General features: G+C 36.3%; 1 protein-coding gene across 1 annotated transcript; it reads left to right on the top strand.

Annotated features, from left to right (window-relative positions):
• The first annotated feature begins 2,225 nt into the window (after nt 1–2,225).
• Nucleotides 2,226–17,437, top strand: LOC109038624 (E3 ubiquitin-protein ligase SIAH1A). The gene is made up of 5 exons (XM_019053733.2): nt 2,226–2,558; nt 4,205–4,461; nt 5,686–5,925; nt 9,609–9,801; nt 11,182–17,437. Exons 1-5 carry the CDS (start codon nt 2,503–2,505, stop codon nt 11,357–11,359), a joined length of 924 nt encoding a protein of 307 aa, XP_018909278.1. The 5' UTR covers nt 2,226–2,502; the 3' UTR covers nt 11,360–17,437.
• The last annotated feature ends 2,555 nt before the right edge of the window (nt 17,438–19,992 follow it).

Below are 19,992 nucleotides of genomic sequence, written 5' to 3'. Positions count from 1 at the left end.
TGAAGCCTTCGACCACCGACTGACTGACGCCGACTGAGAGATGGTGGGGGGTGGCGGGTGAAAAGCCTCCGCCTCAGGTGATGTGGTAGCTCGGAGGCAGACAGAGGACACCCCCCACTCTCCCATAGTATTGGCGCGTGGTGCTTCTGATTTGGTTTTTGGCAGATTCTCATCTCTCTTCCCTCCAATTCATTACATTGTCTCAGGAAGCAAGAGATAAGCAATTTGCCGCTTTTACTGTTCACTCGTCAGATCAGATTTGCGGGAGAGGGAAGGAGTCTACCTCTACCTGCCTCTGTTGCCAAATTTGCCATGCTTACACTTGGTAATAACAGGTGACACTGTGACAGACATTTTGCTGACTTGTTTTTAAAAATATCATACCTAACTGTGGGTTTTAATTGAATACACATCTTAATTTAACTCTCATGAAAACAAGTATTGCGCTAAAATGCGCGAAAAACCACAACCGGATACAGTCAAACTGCATTCCATGTTCCTTACTCGGAGAAAGCTGCTCTCTTTGCAAGTAATTTTCATTTTTCTGTCATCTGTGATCGATTACATTAGGATTAAGCCCATATTTATTACATTCCATATGCCTTTTACCTCAAAGTTAATTAGTAGCTTGGGTCCGTGACATTTTTGGAAGGGGCCGAGTAGCATTACGGGGGGGGGGGGGCGCCCGGCCCCCCTATTTACGCCCATGAGTTTAGATAAAGTTAAATTTAAGTAAAGAAAGGTCTTGAATGATTCCTACCCTGCGCTGGGCATGTAATTTTTTACGCGCATAAAATTTATGATAAAGTAGTTTCTGAAATCATAATTTTTAACACTTTTTGCACAGTTTTTGAGAAGTGCCTGAACGGTGCGCGCGGTGGTCGTTAGTGTAACCAGGATAACTAGATAGGTACTCAAATTTATTTTCTTTTTTTTAGAGTTGGGATGTTATTCATGCCTAACAAAGACTCGTAAACTCTGGAATAGAGAACCATGGTTCTAGCTTGGCTTGGGCTTGGCCGGATGTATGTATGTACTACCTATCAACATTGGCATGACCATGGACGTAGGCAATTAGCAATTCAAGGGGCATGGGAGGCCTGGCCCCCTAAACTTTTAAATAGTATCAGTTGCCCTCCCCCGAAAAAAATTGGACTTCTGAAATTAGCCTGAATTCTTTTGCTACGCAATGCAAAACGAGGAAATAGATTTAAAAAATTAATAAAATACAAAATGCACGCACAAATTTTATGAACATTTTCGTTGGAGTAATCTGCAAATGAAACTAAAAGGTAGTCAATTTTTCAAAATTTTCCGGAGAAGGCCTCGCGCACTACCTTCGCACATTGGGATATTTTATACCCCCCCCCCCCCCTCAAACTTTCTGTGAATGGAGTCACGGTTGAATATCACATTTAAAAGAGGGTCAGCACTCCTTAGGAGAATAATCTCAGGGGCGGACTGGATGCAAAATTGCTGGTTGGGCGAAGTTAGCTTGGGGGTCCCACAATGGCCTGGTAAAGTGGGGGGGGGGGGGGTTGAGAGACCTCTTCCGGAAAATTTCCTAAAAAGAGGCCCTCCCAGATTTAATTTTAACCAGTTCTAGCTTAAGATTTTTGAAATATTTGAGTGAATGAAATAAACTAGGTATCAGGAACCCGCACACAAACATTTGTTAAAACATAAAAAAATTTAAATTTTTTTAAAATTTTCTTTATAAAAACAGCCCACGTGCACGTCAATTATTAAAACTCCTGGGATTCTCCTTAAAAACTCCTCCCGGGAGTGTTAATAATTGACGTGCACGCGAGCGTTTTTTCTTAAAAAAAAAATTAATTTTTAAATTTTTTTTATAAGTTTTAAGTATTTGAGTGTTCGAAAGTGACGGACTTTACCTCTTAACTGTGCTTTTTCTTGAATGTACAATATTTTTTGTGTAACGATGTGACCCAGCATTTTATCGAGGGGGGGCTCTGTTCCCCAATTTCAGAGGTCAATATTTCGGGCAGGGATGGGCTGATTTTGAACTAGTTGGTTTCGACGTAGGTCCAAAATTACCGTTCTTTCTGATTCGGATCGATAAATGTCAAAATTGTGACGGGAAGCCCTTCCGAGGACAGGACTGGACCCCCTTACATCATAATACGAAAATTTGAATTTCGCGCTGAAATGACAATTCCAAAATGGTGGACGAATCTGCAGAGTGGTTCCCCTCCTCTCCATTCCCCTCTCCACACCCGGGGTTGTTTGCGTTGCGTTTGCAAGGTGCAAATAAAATTCGTGATTGTTCTCCTTTTCGTTCTTCCATTCATTGCCCATTACTACGAAATTACTAAATCACAATGAATATTCTGTAAATATTGCTCATCTCTGTCCACTTGATGGAATTAGTAATTCAGGAATATTCGCTCTCGCGATTGTAGTTGTGGATCAATAGTGTTTCGTTCTCTTTGATAATTTAGTGTAGGTAGATAGCTCTCAGATAATGACTTTCGTACTTCTATGACATTAGTTGATTTGATTTTTCAATTCTTCCTGGACTCTTCAGAATACATGAAGTAAGTATGTTCATTGAGTTTTACAACTTATCAGCAGCAGTTCTTTGCACTCCATGTTTCCCTGAATCTTCAACTGCTGGAACAAAATGTCCTCTCGATTTCCTAAATTACCAGTTGCACTTCCATCCTCTAATACCTGATGAATTATTCATTTTTACTTTTGCTGGTCATTTACAGTACTCTATTATCTGTGTTTAATGCCTCAGCAAGGCTTTCTGCCCAACTGGCAGTTGATATTGATTGTAATGGAAAGCGGAACGTTTATCATTCGGACGATCCATCATCAACAATGCGTGAAAGAGGATAGATTTCTGTGACCTCTCTCACAGTTTAAATCATTTACCCTGCAATTTTGTATCAACTTTTAACCGCCCTGCCTATCCTTTTAGCCTCAATTAAACCACAGGTAATTCTCTAATTGCATCACTCGCTCAACTTCACCTTTCACTTTCTAACCTCAAACATTATTTCCTCACATTCTTCTGAAATCTGGAGTACACTACAAGTATGTAAATTACTTCTAATTGTGCAATATTTGCCCCTAATTATGGTATATTGATATAGCACACCGATGAAATTTACCGATGTGTAGCAACATTGAGTTTACCTCTTTTTAATTTGGTCATTTTCTCCTGGTCCAAGATCACGTCATATCAACCCAATGTCACCCATTGAATAATTTCGCAAGTCAGTCACTTTTCCATCATTGTTATATTCTGAGAAATTTGATGAGTAAGTAAATGATGAAATGAGTCCCATTGTAGATTGTCTTATCAAGTTTTGCAGTCAATTAAGCATTCGTGTATTGTTAACATCGTGTGAGGCATCCTGTATATTGCCAAATGCTAGATTTTAAAGTTCATGCCTAATGATCTTTAAGTATTGCCCTTAGTTTCCTTCTTTATATGTTAGAAGAGTTGAATTTGTTAGAAATCATCATTTTACATTGACTACATACTTATTCTATGGAAGATCCATGATTGACCTATGTCTTAAGGAATTTATTATCTTAACATACTGCAGTGTGAATAAACATTCTTCTCCATTTGTACTCTGTTATCAAGAAAACGCATCCTTCACAAGGATGTGTATTTTTCAACCAAGAATTCTCCTTACTTCAAATCCTAAAATTTTTCTCTCATTAAGTAAATTCATGACAGTTATCTAAGGTAACCATGCATAGCGTGGGAGGTATTACTGCACTTAAATTTCCTAATAAATTACTTTAAACTCATTCGGTTTCGCTGGAAGGACTCAAAGATGTGAAAGAGGTTTGAATAAAAACTTTCATTCAGCAGCGTTGATGGATTGTTATATTGGATGGACAATATCTTGTCAGTCAAACAACTGTTGTCCTCCTACAATTGGTCATAGGTTAAATTGTCCAATCTCAATGAATTCAAAAGTTTGACAATCTAGATGAAATGACAGCAAGTATCGCAAAACATGAATTTTTGTCATTATTTTTCACGTAATAGTATGATGGAAAAGAACATATCACATAGCTAAAGTATAAACCTTTTGAGTGATATGAAGGATGGTGTCATGCGTGGAGAATCAAGACTAGTATTCTCACTGTGTGACTATTCTGTTTTCATTCTCTCACTAGTACAAGATTCCTAACCATTTATTTTATTTTTTCACAGGATGAGCGGTAATCCGCCAGGAATGGTACCAGTCAGCAAAAAACGGAATGAGAGGAGTTCCTCTTCTAGCAGTGGAGGAAGCTCTTCGACAAATCTCTCTGGTCTCGGTCTAAGTCAAGATCTTTCCAATTTATTTGAGTGTCCCGTATGTTTTGATTATGTCTTGCCTCCAATTCTTCAATGTCAAAGTGGTCACCTCGTATGTTCTAATTGCCGGCCAAAACTCTCATGTTGCCCGAACTGCCGAGGCCCATTAGGTAAGCTACTTGAATACTCAGTAAACTTTGTCGTATCAGTTAATAGCTGTTATCTTTAGGCAAGTCGACATCTTTTTATGCATGCAGAACAGAAGAAGTGGGGATTTATAACCTGAGACTCCGATAAAAATTGTGTAATCACTGCGAAAAGACTCTACCAGTGCAAATGAATATTTAGTGGTTGTCTTCATTTTTGGTGACATCTTTAATGGGAATGAAATAACATTGAAACAAGACTGCCTACTTATAGCCAGTCAAATTTGCAGACTTGCCTCTTAAATTGATAAATCCAGTAAAAACAGCATTTTGACAGTCAGAATTGGGAACCATGAACATCAGTTTGCAAAGATGCTGATTCCTGTCACAGATACAGAATTTGTTGTCTAGAAAACTGTGGGGCATAACTACTCAAAAATGTCCACTATTTTTCTCCACTGTTAAGTAGAAGAATATCCCGTCAAACTTTTAAGTATTTAAGTTAACCAGTTTTCTTTAGAGAAAATAAAATATCCTCATAATAATCAATCAGCAGCGGAAATTATAAAACTTCAAGTGATACTTGATGCTTACATTACCATACTGCACTCCTGATGTAGATGATTATAGGGTTATGCACATGGGGATTCGTTTATGAAAATCTGTTGCGCATATTGATGGCTAGGAAAACGCGTATCTTGTTAGCTATGTATCGAAATCTGCTGCTTTTTTATTTTTTTAAAATTCATACATCGTTCCTGAGAGAACGAAGAAAGTTATATCCTTCTTGGAAAAGTTCATCAAAATTACTATCATAGGTACGTTAAGGCAACTAGAATCTCATAGGGCGAAGAAATACGTATGTCTGGAGCAAGTCGACGGTGTAAGTCGGCAATCACATATCTCATTTGCGGTGTCTGAAAATCTCCGCCTCTATGTTATTTTTTAGAGGAGAACAAATTGAAATCATTCCTTGAAGTTTTTGCAGAATTTTCTTCGCATAGAGAAGAAAAATCACGACAATTTTAAAGAATTGCCGTTGAGTAGTTTTCCGTATAAAAAATAAGGTATGACAGGAAGTCTGCGACGTCGCAAACTGAGTAATGTGATTGCCGACTTACACCGTCGAAGTGGAAAATGGGATGGAAAAAATTTCTGTAGAAAAGGATTTTCTACTTTGAGGAGGTTCTGCTTTAACTAAGCTGCCTTGCGCTTGACCTTACTAACTCCATGCTCTATGTCTTGCAGGCAACATCAGGAATCTGGCCATGGAGAAAGTTGCTGGATCCGTTTTATTCCCGTGCAAGTATGCCACATCGGGCTGTACTATCTCGCTTCTCCACACGGAAAAAATCGAGCACGAAGAATTCTGTCAGTACAGGCCTTACACTTGTCCTTGTCCAGGGGCGTCTTGCAAATGGCAAGGCACTGTCGAGCAGGTCATGCCACACCTCATGTGCACTCACAAATCCATCACAACCTTGCAAGGTAAAGTATAGTAAGAGTTGCTGAATAGTACTGAGTAAATGTTGATAGTAGGCCGATAAGTTAGCTTCTCCCAAGGAAGTTGTTTTTTTTGTTTGTTTTTTTTGCCATCAAAAGGTTTACAGAAGAAATACAATTACATCACATCGAGAGAGAGAGGACCAAAGAAACTGTGAGAATCAAAAGAGTTAAACTATACACTGAATAACTATAAACTAATTATACACTTTGGGTGGCTGCCGGTATCCGCTGTTAGACACGTCATCAGCAGTCCCAAGGAAGTGAAGAACTAAACATTGCCAGAAGTGAAGCGCTGCAAGAAACGTTCTCTCTTTGAGAGTTCATGTAGAACATGCAGAGTATACTGGAAATGGTCAAATTTCTTGAATTTGAACAAGTGAATAATAGGGGTATCTAATACAAAGAAATAGAAAGAGAGTGAAAGGTATCATGGGTACAAAATTCTCTTCCATTTTTTATTTCATTGTATTAAATTCCTTGTAAGTGAAAAATTAGCATTCACAGTTTTTACTTTTCTTTCATTATTTATTTATTTTTATGGCATCATTATTCGTTTCATGTGGCTTGGAACTTGCCTAGACAGAAGGCAAGCCCAAATGCTTATTATTTACATTCTAGCGGAAAAACTTATTGACGGTGGAACTCCTGAACCACACATCTCATTTGCGGAGTCTGAAAATTTCCGCTCCCATTTTCTTTTTTTGTCTGAGAGAAAATTAACATAATCTCGCAAAGTTTCCACAAGATCCTCTTTGCTTAGAGCAGAAAAATCTCGAAATTTTTAATGAATGAAAGCTAAGTGGTTTTCTGTTTAAAAAAGGAGGTATGACAGGAAGTCTAAAACATTGCAAACTGAGATACCTGGTTTGGGAGTTTAACCGTCGTTATATTCTACCAAATGGAAAGGACAACACAGCTTGGTGTCGTTGAACTTTATTTTTTATAAATTATTTTACAAGTATGTACATATTTTGATGTACCGCTGTTTAATTCATTTCCTGTGGATGCTGATTGGCACTGCTCTCTTGGGCATTATCTCTGTCTACTAATTTAGTGAGGGGCAATTTGTTTTCCATTCCTAGTTTCTCATTTCTATTGTTTTTTTTTTTTTTTTTTTGCTTACAGATCTATTTTATTCCAGTTTTCTTTTCCTTAGATTATCGATTTTTTTTTTTTTTTTATTCCTCATTTTTTTACAGTTTTTCTTTTTCCTTTTTAATTGTTTCACATTCACAGTTTTTATTATCAGAATCAGTAAATTTTAACTTTTCGAACAAACCAAAATGAAACCAACCATCGAAAACATGTGAAGGCATGACAATTAACTTGAGGTGGACTACGCCTAGATTGCATTTTGCAAAAAGAAACCAAGAGCATTCCAATTTCGCTAAGATTATGCAACTTTTTTTACTTCGCAATTATTAGCTGATCATCTTTACAAGTTTTATCTGTACTTACTTCCAATAAACTAAAAATTCAAAATTACCTTGGTAAAAAATTTTTGCATGACTACAGTAATTTGATTGCAAAGAACGGGGGTTGCACAATCCCCAGTAACATCGGAATGCTCTTGGTTCCTTTTTGCCAAAGGCAATCCTTTTTTTCCTCTCCTCTTTTGTTACTACATAGGGTGTTCAAAAAGTTTTGCACACTTCCGGATTTTGAGGGAACAAAAGCAGCTATCGATTTGCGGTTTATGTATGCTTAAAGAAGACGTAATTACCAATAAAACAAGACCAAGAACAACTCTCTAGCTTAAAAAATGACAGAGATACAGGGTTTTGAAAATGACATGTAGCGTGACCGCCTCCAGGATTTTTAGCTACAAATATGTTTATCAAGGGAAAAAAAGTTAAATGAGAATTGAGTGTTTTTATTGAAAAAACTTACAAAATCTTACGGAAATTGACGAACTTCAAGTTTCTTCATCGGATGACACGGATGACTCAACATTCGGCTGTTTTTCGAAGTATTTTCCACCACTTTGAACACAAAGCTTCAGCCGCTCTGTCCAATTCACAAGGATCGTCTTTTCGAAGTCTTCTTGACGGAGGATTTTGAAGCTTTTCGAACAGCGGTTTTGATCTAGGCTATGGAATCAAACCGTGTGCTTCTCAGAAATTTCTTTAACTCAGGAAAGAGCCATTCCAAAGCCTAGATCAAAACCGCTGTCCAAAAATGCTTCAAAACTCTCCGTCAAGAGGACTTCGAAAAGACGATCCTTGTGAATTGGACAGAGCGGCTGAAGTTTTGTGTTCAAAGTGGTGGAAAATACTTCGAAAAACAGCCGAATGTTGAGTCATCCGTGTCATCCGATGAAGAAACTTGAAGTTCGTCAATTTCCGTAAGATTTTGTAAGTTTTTTCAATAAAAACACTCAATTCTCATTTAACTTTTTTCCCTTGATAAACATATTTGTAGCTAAAAATCCTGGAGGCGGTCATGCTACATGTCATTTTCAAAACCCTGTATCTCTGTCATTTTTTAAGCTAGAGAGTTGTTCTTGGTCTTGTTTCATTGGTAATTACGTCTACTTTAAGTACACATAAACTTCAAATCAATAGCTGCTTTCGTTCGCTCAAAATCCGGAAGGGTGCAAAACTTTTTGAACACCCTATGTGAGTAAAGTAAAACTTGCTCATACTGGAACGCATCCAGAGCTGCCAAATTTTCTAATACAAGGAGCTTCCGAGTGAAACATGTTATGCAGTTTGCACTTGAATTTTTGTATGTGTTAGGTTTTTTACTGTCTGACCACTAATTTTTTATCACTAGTGTGTTACTATGTCCCCCATCCCCTGTCTTGTAAGTAAATGTGGATATTTTACAGCTGAATGCTGCTAAGCACCATGTACAGGGTTTCAATGGTGGGGGGGGGGGGGGGGGATTGGGAAAATCTAGGGAATTGAATTTTTTGAGGGAAAGTACAGGAATTGAATTCAGAGGGAAAATATATGGATTTTGAATTATAGGGGAAAATATAGGGGATATGTTAACTCTGGAATTTAAAAGAAAAAGTATCAGTGAAAATATTTACTGGGCAAAACAGTCAAAGCTAAAAGCTGCCTGTCATCTTTTTGCAGTTTTAAATAGCTATTCACAGCCAATAGCGCACGTTGATTTCTTAGGTAAATATCTTGATCAACAAATTTTTATGACAGGTGTTTCAACGTCAAAGAATTACTATTCATCTGATTACATGAAGCAGTCAAAAATTTTCATGAAAGTGACGTAAAGTATGCTTTTAAAAAGTTTATCCATTTTAAGAACAGTAGGTATGCCCAATATTTTGTAAAATAGTACTGTGAAATAGCGAAGATGGACAGATTTTCACAAGTCAAAGGTACCTTTTTTAAGTTGTCAGCAACCTTGATCTCGGCAGGATGGTTGAGTTGCGCCTCTGCGACAGTTGCGTTTTAGTAGAGAGTAATTTTCCGCAAATACTGCAGGGAAAACACAGGGAATCTAAAAATAGGATAATAACTAGGAACCCTGCATTTAACCTGTTTTTGGCCACTTGTCTTTTCATAATTTTTCTGTGGCTCGTTGAAGGTGAGCCTTTTATTAACCCCTTACCTGATGCTACCGTAGTGGTGGGTTCTAATTCAAATCTACCTCAGATGAAGAATGTGTCTTTTCATTTTCTCTTTTCTCTCTCTCTTCAGGTGAGGATATTGTCTTTCTTGCCACAGACATCAATGTACCGGGAGCTGTTGATTGGGTCATGATGCAATCTTGCTTCAATCATAACTTCATGCTCATTCTAGAGAAACAACAAAAGTACGATGGTCATCACCAATTCTTCGCTATTGTTCAACTTATTGGGTCAAGGAAGGAAGCGGAAGGTTTCGCATACAGGTAATTTGATCTTTTGACTGTTCATGGAAAGATCTTCCTCAACTTTACCTAATAAGTGGTTCAAACAACACTCAATGTATGATGAGAACCCTAAATCACTTCTCTATAACTTCCTGAAAATAATCATATTGGGGCCGTCCGGTTTCCCATCCTTAGTTATTACAACTGTGATGAGCAGTCTTGAATGAATGGCGTTCAGGATGGTCCTTGAACGATTAAGTATGTGCAGTAATTTCAAATTTTTACATTTTTAAAAAGTAAGACAGTGCAATTAGTTCCCGGGAATTCAACTTGAATTTTTCCAAGAAATTAACCTGCGAATAACGATTTTAAAGTTACTTATTTTGAGCTCTCAATTGTAACGCCCATAAAGCAAATATTTCGTCTGAAAATAGAAATACCCCTATCTTCAAGGCCACTATTGCCATCGTGTGTTGTTCTTGATGCTCTTTATGGTCCATTTGGCCTGTGGCCACTATCAGTGCATGGACTGTTTATCACATCAGGCTAATTGTGACCAATATTGGTGAGGTATAGCTTAAATTTTATCATTTCTTCTTTTCGATGGAGCCAACTCTCAAGGGTAGTTAGTTGTGCTCAAAGAACAAGATCCTCTTCTCATTCAAAAATTATTCATTCTTCAATGATTGTTGCTTAAAGAAAATACCTTTTTCTTGTAAGTCTGATAATGATGCCAGGATTGACAGGTCAGAGAAAACCTGAAAATTTCAAGGAAAATAACGAAAGTGCCGGGGCATAATTGTTAAATTGTCTTTCTTTGCCTCATAGAATGGGTTTGATGTTTCGAATAACAAATTTTGCCTTAAAACTATCTCAAATTATGTCTTTTCCATCCATGTGGTGTATCTTGCCAGGGATTTTTACCAAGATGTGTCAAGGAATTTTATTGTGTAAATTCCGTAGCAGCCTTGTAATGTGTCCGGTTACTTCACATTTCACCTCTTGTATGAGGCATGAAGAAAGTGTTTCAAAACAAACAAAATATCCTGCATTTTACCCTGATTAATGTTGGATTCATATACTAGACTTTGTGGTTAAAAAGGCGACTTTTATAATCAAAGAAGACAGACTTTGAATTGAAAAATTCTAAAAAACGCAAATGTCCAGTGTATGTTTTAATTAGAGCCGAAAATGGATTGAACCCATCAGTTTTAAAAGAAATTTATAAACAGGCAAATTTAATGAAGCCGATTATCATCTCAGCCAATGCCTATCATTTACCTCTATTTTAATCATTCCTCTCGTTTCGTTTTGTTTGCGAATATTTTAGTTATATTTTCTGGATTTCAACTGAACCGTTTGCGTATGAAGAGGTAAAAAGATTCCACAGGAATGAACACATATTTTTTTGATCAACAGGTTAGAATTGAACAGCAGACGCAGGCGTTTGTCGTGGGAAGCCACTCCGCGCAGCATTCACGAAGGAGTCTCTTCTGCAATCGTGAACTCAGACTGCTTGGTTTTTGACACAAACATCGCTCAATTGTTTGCAGAAAACGGCAACCTAGGAATCAATGTGACTATCTCAACTACTTAATGACCTCGGTGGAATTAATCTTATCAGGTTGCTTAGTTTGAGATTGAATTACGTATGTTTTCTTCCTTGATGTATTGATAGTAGTTTTAAGTTTAAAATGACTATCAACACATTATGAAAGAAAAAATAGGTAAGCCAGTCTTACTTAACCCACCCATTTATATTTGCGAGGGGCCAGGCTTTTTTTTATTTCGCAACTTTGTAAACCATTATTATGATATATTTCCTTGCAATGAACCATAGGGAAGAGGAACTCCTCAAGAAAAGGAGTCCCTGATCTTGGCGGAAGTCATAAAAAGTCATTTAGGTATTAGCGTTAAGAGGCGTACATCGGAATGTGATATCTTTTAAATCTAATTGTTTATTTATTTTTATTCACGTGTAAATATCGAAAAGTTTAACATCAAAATTTTCTTATTTAGATTGTATAGTTTCTTTAATATCTCCGAGCTGTAAATAGCCAATCTTGATTAAGAATCCACGTATCTCAAACCAGAGCCCACATGATTCATTGAAAAAGAATACACCTTGAATGGGGCTCTCTGTTTTTTAAAATCGGAATTTTCAAAATTTGCGCCCTTTGCCATCTGCCCACCATTACACAGCGATTTGTGTTCAAGGAAGGGATTCTTTAAGGAAATAGAATAATTTTTGAAATAAGTTGCAGACTCAAGCAGTCAACAGGTTTTTTTGGTTGAATATTTGGCACCGTCCAATGCCTACTCACAAAATTTTTCCACAAATCAGAGCCAAGGTTTATTTTATTTTATTTTATTTGAATACGATGTTGTTTCCGTTTGCTTGCCAGAAATTCAGTGAAAGTTTCATTTTTTTGGCAGAGCCTCCAGCACAGAAAAACTGAATATATGATCAAGTCATGTTCAAAGTTCCTCTGGAAAGTGAAAGGGTTTGATTTACCTTCTTTTTTGTCGATCTTATAAACTTGAATAGCATTTTAATGATCTTCGTGTATGTCTCTCGGTATATTTACTGCATTTGTATGAGTTATGGATGGGACTGTAAGACCACCCTATTATTCAATTTATCAAGTGTTTCCTTAGAGCAGTGCGGAAGAGGGAAAAAATTTGAGTTTGAAAATAAACGCATAATTATTTAAAAAAAATATAACTACAAGAGTCTCGAAGTCCGAAACTAGTGTCTGAGGCATCACATTGAAATTTACATTAATGTATGGATTAAAAATTCTTCACTGGTCTAGGGGAATTTTCTCATAAATGTACATTGCACACTATATGAGAACTCCTTACATTCTACTGTCAATCGTAGGTCTATGCTAGTGTTTTCATGGTTTGAATCAGTGGCAAAGTGTGAATCATTGTCTATCAAGAATTTTCCATTTGGAGCTATGGTAGAGAATCGATTAGTGGGGTGCTCATTGTGAACACCTTAATAATTGATTCTCTTCTGTAAGTTGAAATGGTAGATAAATCACCATAAAGCACGCCACGTCACTGGTTTGAATGCAGCTGTAACATACCTCTATTTCTTCTTCTATTTAGATTATTATGAAGAAAATTAGTTAAGCAGGGATTAGTTCGATCTATAATTTTTATGACCATAGCCGCACAGTTTGTATGAATGATCATTAAACTGCTAATGCTTTGTTAGCATCATTAAAAAATGAACCATCAAAGAAAAACTGTCACAGCCTAAGAATATGAATGATATCCAACATTTTTGGCATCTTAAAAGCGTTCTTTATATCAAGGAAAGCATTTAAAGACTCCTGCATAGAAAGACATTCCGTGTTATTTTAATGTTTTTGCGATTTTAAATCTTTCAAATGCACTGACCCTGAAGAGAACTTTGAATACCGTAATATTCAAATTTGAGAGTTTTTAACATTTTCGAATCGCGACAGTGAAGAGGAGAATCAATGAAGCTAAAATATCAATGGTAATCCAATGTGATTCCGTCTATCAGTGATTTTGTCGCTTTATTTTACAGAAGTATTGACTTGTGCACTTGTTACAACTGATAACTTTTGTTATCAGTCGTCAAAGTTGTAAATTTTTATTATTACAAACCGATGTTTCTTTGCACTTTGTCTACAGGGGTAAACTTGTGTTAAACTACTTTGATGCTCTTCAGTTAAACTCATGTGTGGTTAGAGAATAGCTCACTCTGCCTCCCCAAACCAGTTTCAACTGAGCTTGATGAAGGTGTAAAACTAACTGTACTGTGTTGGCAGAATAAGTTTTCTTTGAATAATTTCTCCTAAAAATTCTTCACACCCTCGAGTCTATAAGTATCAAGCAAATACGAGATACAACTACAATATTATTTGAGTTGTCAAATCAAAGTTTTTTAACTCTGCGGGTGAAGTTTGCAATATCTGTTTTGGTTTAGTAGAATGTCCTCGGGCAATTCTCCCCATCCTAAACAACTTCTTTCATCATTATAAATTGTGTTTGAACTTGTCCAAATGCAAATCTATTGGTTGTAGGTCATTTAGTGTGCTTCTTCTTTGAATAGATTCAGTGGTCACCAACCGTCTTCCAACTCTCCGTCAATTTCAGGATCTATTTTCAGAGCTCTCTTTGCAATTTTACATAGCTTTTGTAGATTTTTCTGTCAGCCCTGCTCATTCTCCAGCTGTGTTTCAACGGTCATTTTCCATTTTCTTTTCAATTTTTCATAATCATTTTTTGTTCTGAATTAATTTTTGCGTCAGATTCTAACATTTATGGATACATTCTGGAAATTTTCTGAAAACAGACACTTTTATCAGCGTAATTTCTGTCCAGTCGTGGTGTAAGTGCCTGCATGTTTGGCAATGGGACCCACGCAAGCTATCTTCACAGTTTTGCATGAGTTTTACTGTCGAAACATTTTTGTTGTTTTTTCATCGGCGAAAATTGACCTCACCGCTATATTTTTCTTGCTTCTTTGTGTATAAATCGCAGGAAATTGGTTTTTTACTTTCAGTGAACAAGAGATCCAAGAATTCAGTAGTATTTTGAGAAAGGTTTATTCTCGTGTCATTCAAGACGTTTAGTTTACCCCTCTCTTTTTCCCTCAGTTTTACTTTTGAGTCTGCTCGCAAATTAATTCATACATTTAAAGAAGAAATATTTCTTTTTGTTGCCGTCACGGTCAGATCACCTAGTGTCTACTTGACATCCTTGCCTTTTGGTTTTTTACTGAGTAATAGACGTTTTACTATTTTAAAAAAGACAGTGAATAGAAATAACACAGATGGAATATTGTTGTTAGGACTGTCCTTTTCCACCAGCTGCCAGGAGAGAAATAATTAAGGAAGTTCCCAGAAAGGCCCATAAAACATGGGCAAGTTCGTCTCTTCACTCTGTTTCATCTAGACAAATAGCTAACCTAGAGCACTGATCATAGTTATGCTGCTGTTTGCACAGATAGCCCCCGGCTCGAGAAGTGAGCACACCTGAATTATTATAGGCCCAGCCAGAATCCCCCTCAATGGGCCTCTAGAAAGGGTATTAATTAAAGCAGTACTTGACATGTTTCCTTTTTAAAATTTCAAGAAGAAAAGGAATCGCTCATCGGAATGCCTGGAAATCAACTCCTTAACAAGGTATAAGTGTTCACCACTAACATTGGTCAAATGGCAAAAATGCAAATGACATCATTCGTATCATTCAACTGAAGTTTGATCCATACTAAAGATTTTTTTAAAATTTTGTTCAGGAGTCGTTTTCCGAAGTTCCCGTCTGTAAATTGTTTTTTACATAAGATTTTGAAGAGGAAACATGTGACTTTTATTCTAGGCTAGACCTTGCCTAGTGGCCCAATCAAAAATTGTGAAATCTGAGTTGTTGAAACATACAATAAAATAGTCGCTGGACTGGATGTATTCAAAGTTGTGTTTTGGGCTCTGATCTAAAGTTGTGTCTTGCGCAAGAACTTGAATTTGGTAATACGATTTCTTTAAGAATTTAAAGAGGCTCAGTTTCACTCACCATAGTTATTTTAATATCAGAGACACAATATTGTATGGCAATTCCAATCATTTTCCAGAACAGCATACAGTTAAGTCAAGAAAGAAAGATAATGTTTTAATCATGATGGCTCTCCGAATCTTTTATTCTCTTGATTACTTATCAAATGTTAGTCCATGGGCAAGTGCGACAGATCCAACGAAACAGTTACACTAAAAAAATCAAGCAGGGACCTTTCATCCCCACCATAAGCTGAAGGAGACAGAGGAGAAAATTCTAGAGAAACCCTGGGTTACAGAGAGATATCCTCATGAACATGATCGCCAAACCATAATTTACAAAGCTTAGCCAGAGAACTGTGCTGTGCAAGTCACAGAAGCTCATTTTATTAAATACTCTATCCAATGTTATTATCAGAAAAGTTGCATTTCAGTTATGGAAAGGTGGAGCGAGCGCTGAACAAACAGGACGCATTTACAAGACAAAAGAATTTGATTTACATACAATTTCCTTTTTAGGTAGATTTTTTTTTCCTGTAAGTGAAGAGTATCAGTATCGGAGAGAGCCCAAGGAATTCACTCATCAATGATGGAAGTCCAAATATGTCTACTATCTCAGATTTCAATGTCATAAGTCTTCACGTATGTTTTATTTTTTTACAGGAAAACTACTCAACAGTTCTTTTTGAAATTATCTGTGAATTTTTGTCACTCATTTTATAAAAATCATCCCATTTTAAAGAGAAACAATTTAATTAGTTTTCCTGAAAGAAAATAAAACTCACAAGATTTTGACTCTAGACGGTAATCGCAGGCTGAAAATATAACTTTGGCTGCTTGAACTGTTTTAAAGCCGAGTTTTCTCTTCTCCATCTCGATGATACAACAGGAAAAATTTAAGATATTCAAAATTTGGAAAATTTAATGTACCTCGATAAATGTATCGAATTAGCGTAGGTAGGCAGAGCCGTACTAGACTTCAGATTCAATCATGTCAATTTTATTGTGTCAGTTCTGTAGCGCTCTTCCTTCTTATGGTGGTAAAGATGACAAAGGTGAGCATTATCAAGAGCTCTTCAAACTTAGAAATGTAAGAGATAGGTGTTAAGATCTCAAGTGAAAGGTACACAACTACAACCAGCGACTTGAAGTTTGTAGTTGAATGAAAATCTTGTTTTAGTGATATTAAGTGTGATGGGTTTATTCTTGATTTAATCAATGCCTTAAGATTGTGAGGCACTAGGGTCATATTCATAGTCTTACCTTCAATAATTCCTTTCTTTTGGAAGGCGCTATCTAGTTCACATTATGATGAAGGAAACCTCTAATATAGCATCATAAAAAGGACATTTTCTACAAACTTCGGGTAAAATTCAACAGTGCAAATTTCGAATGGGTCCTTGCGAGGGATTACAATGATTTGCCACAGCAAAAAATTTAAACTTCAAAAGAGGAAATATTGCATACATACATATATGTCGCTCCTTCAGTGCCTCATGTGCCTGTCTCTCCAAAAGTTATTGGGCAACTGATATCGTTAAGTTTCTTGGTGGACGCCTTGCCACTATCCCCTCATGGAATATATTGCTACTTTTAAAAATTTTAAGATAGGTTTGTACCTACCTTAAAGTTTTTCAATTTTTTTTATTTTATGCTTTGTATTTTTTATAGTGTTAAATCTTTGTAATCCCTTGTAAGGATCTATTTTCAAAGTTACTCTTTTGAATTTTAATCAAGGCCTGTTAAAATCGTCCCTCTATTGATGCTATTTCAAAAGCCTCATTAATCACACTAAAAACCATACTGGGTGTCCGTAAGAAAAGGAGCTTTTTAAAGATAGACTATGAATACGACCTCTCAGTTCTCTCTCTCATCTTGAATTTCTAAGTTAGATTCTATGAACTTCTCACCGGGTATTTCAGTTTTCACGGTTGAACCAGAGGTTCTCTTTTGATACCCAATGATTAAAATTGCTGTGGGTTAGTCAAAATCGTTTGATAGTTTATTCTCGTTTTGTAAGTTGACCATCAGTCTCTCAAGTGAGGCGCATTGTGTTTAGGGTTTTTGATGCATCTCAAAATTTTTCTGTAAGATAACCTAGTTAATGGATTCACTGAAAATAAAGTGATTGTTTTGAAAAAAAACGTTCTATTCTTCATTCTTTTACAACTTTTACCCTGTAAAATTTTCCCTTGAATTTTTTTATTTTAGTGTCTTTATAGCATCATCATCATTTATCTACACATTCTAATACATCTGTCTGAACATCTGAACATTCATCTGAAATTTATTCTTGGTCCAAGAGAATTTAATTTTAGATAGTCAGCACTGAATGTCGAGAATACTTGATTTTCTTCTCCATGTACTGTAATATACTGGAATTCTGACTAGACGTTACCTATTTGAAAGTTTCTAAGCAAGGACAAACACTCTCCTAAAAAACAAGTGGGAAAGTCATCTCCTGCAAAATTTTTGTTAAAAAACTGAAATTCGAAGCATTATGTAATCTGCTGATGAGCTAAGAAATATTGTCCACTGAGTTCATGCCTCTTCTTTTCCTTTTGACTAGGGCATAGGCCCTGTTTGTTTTACTATTAATGTATTAGACCGTATAGTACAAGTAAAATTGATCAAATTATGTGTTAGATTAACACGATAAACAAAGGACGCCGCCTCCACACCGCGTATGGAAGTTCCGCACTGTGAACTGTCCGATAGGTTTAACACATAATTTTAGACATGATTTTTGAAGTAAAGTCTACAGATAAGATTAACAGAATAAATAAAGGAACTTTGATGCTCATAATTAAGTTATGTTATATGTAAGTAATATAAATTATGAGCATCAAAGTTCCTTTATTTATTCTGTTAATCTTATATGTAGATTTTACTTCAAAAATCATGTCTAAAATTATGTGTTAAACCTATTGGACAGTACAAAGTGCGGAACTTCCATACGCGGTGTGGATATAAATCAAAGGCACCGTAAAAATAGACGTACGGAACCATGAAGCGCATGAGATATTCAATTGAGCCCCACTATTTAACGACTTTCGACTTTTCCAGCATCCAAGAGCTTGCACAGCAGATCAGAAGTACCTATGCCCTAAATACATGTATTATGTATGTTATGAGACTCAATATTGCGACTAAAAGTGCTGAGTTTAACCTGATTCAACCAATCTTTAAATGAAAATATCTCAAATTCCTGAAAAAATTATTTTGCAGGATTGAAGTTGGGTGTCCAAAGAATGAGAAAATGTTAACCACCCGGAGGGATATCCCTAGTTATCAAGTAAAGTTTATTTAAAGTTGTCAACTTAAATACTGTGTATTTTTTGTGACAGTTCCTTTTTGATCGAATTTATCTAAACTTCAAGCCCATGACCAAACGGGTTCTTGGAGGAAAATAAACAAAAATATACCTTTTTAAGAAAAAAATTGTTCTGATCATAAATGAATCAGTGAGTTCGAAAACACACCAACTCGGAAAAAAAAATTGTTCAGGAAATACCGAAAACTGCGCAGCGGGGGAAGAAGTTAGTTTAAGAAAAACCTTTTTGGTGTCAAAGGACAAGTACTTAGAGACTTTGTAAAGCACCAAGTTGAAATCGATACACCATGTTTGATGACAGAGAATTAAGCATTTAAAAATTTCCGAGTTGGTGTGTTGTCGTTCTCACAGACTTTCAGATACTGATTTTTCATAGTCTGCCCAGAAAAATTTATATTTTTCGACCTGGATAACGCTTGAATATTTATATAACTTGTTGGCACAAGGTATACTGAACTGAAAAAAGAAAACCGCAAAATAGGATGGTCACCCGTTTCCCTTGAAATGGCCAAAAATTGGTATTTCCAATGAAATACTTCGATTTTTCCCTTTTCCTGTCGCTGTTTCGAGCACTTCCGATTGCAATTTCGAAATTTCCTTTTGCATGCAGATGCATCCATCCATAAGTGTTACTAAACCGTAAAAAAGTGAAAATCGAAAAAAACCCGAGTTGGTGTGTTTTTGAACTCACTGATTCAAATATCATAACAATATTTGGTAAATTTGAAAGTCACCTTTCGATTTTTGTCCATGGGTTCCGCACTGTGCAGCTGTGTGGAACTATAAAACATGAAGCACTTTCATTTGTCCTCTGGGGATGAGAGCCAGCCCTGCCAAAAGCGGCGGTTTTGGGCGGTCATCCAGGCATACTTTGAGAGTGTCGTCAAGATGAGCCAATGTAATGTTTTCAGAATAATTTTTTCATTATTCTTTTAAAAAAAAGGAAAATTCACTGTCCATGCAGTAGTGTATTGAAGAAGTAGTACTTAAAAATACTAGAATTTTTCTTTTTCGAGCCTGAATGAATCATTTGTAAGGTTTATCAATTTTGGAAGAGTCTTATTTTGTAGTTTTGTTAGATCTGGGATAAAACAAATTGTTTTGGGAAATTTTGTAAGCAAGGACAGAACCCCTCTAAAAATTGAGCGGGAAAATTACTGAAACCTGTGGAATTTTGGTAATCACCTCGAATCAAATCCAATTGTGTGTTGGCTAAAGTTAAGCAATAATTCATCATCTTCCTGTTATCGAATGCTGTAGTGTCTAAGTTGCAAAGTTCCATTACTAGTGAGCCGCAAATCTCTCAATAAGTCAGTTCAGATGAGTCATCCCTAACGAAGGGTTGATGGGAGCTGAAATCAATGT

This window comes from Bemisia tabaci, chromosome 6, assembly GCF_918797505.1.
Source record: "Bemisia tabaci chromosome 6, PGI_BMITA_v3".
NCBI lineage: Eukaryota > Metazoa > Arthropoda > Insecta > Hemiptera > Aleyrodidae > Bemisia > Bemisia tabaci.
The sequence above is the reverse complement of the archived record's forward strand: the minus strand, read 5'-3'. Positions and strand labels throughout refer to the sequence as shown.

What these genes read in the sequence shown, in the direction of transcription:
- LOC109038624 (XM_019053733.2), top strand. Translation starts at nt 2,503, where the DNA reads ATGACATTAGTTGATTTGATTTTTCAATTCTTCCTGGACTCTTCAGAA. An exon ending in GACTCTTCAGAATACATGAA is followed by an intron (nt 2,559 to 4,204) that starts GTAAGTATGTTC and finishes ATTTTTTCACAG; the next exon opens with GATGAGCGGTAATCCGCCAG. An exon ending in GAACTGCCGAGGCCCATTAG is followed by an intron (nt 4,462 to 5,685) that starts GTAAGCTACTTG and finishes TATGTCTTGCAG; the next exon opens with GCAACATCAGGAATCTGGCC.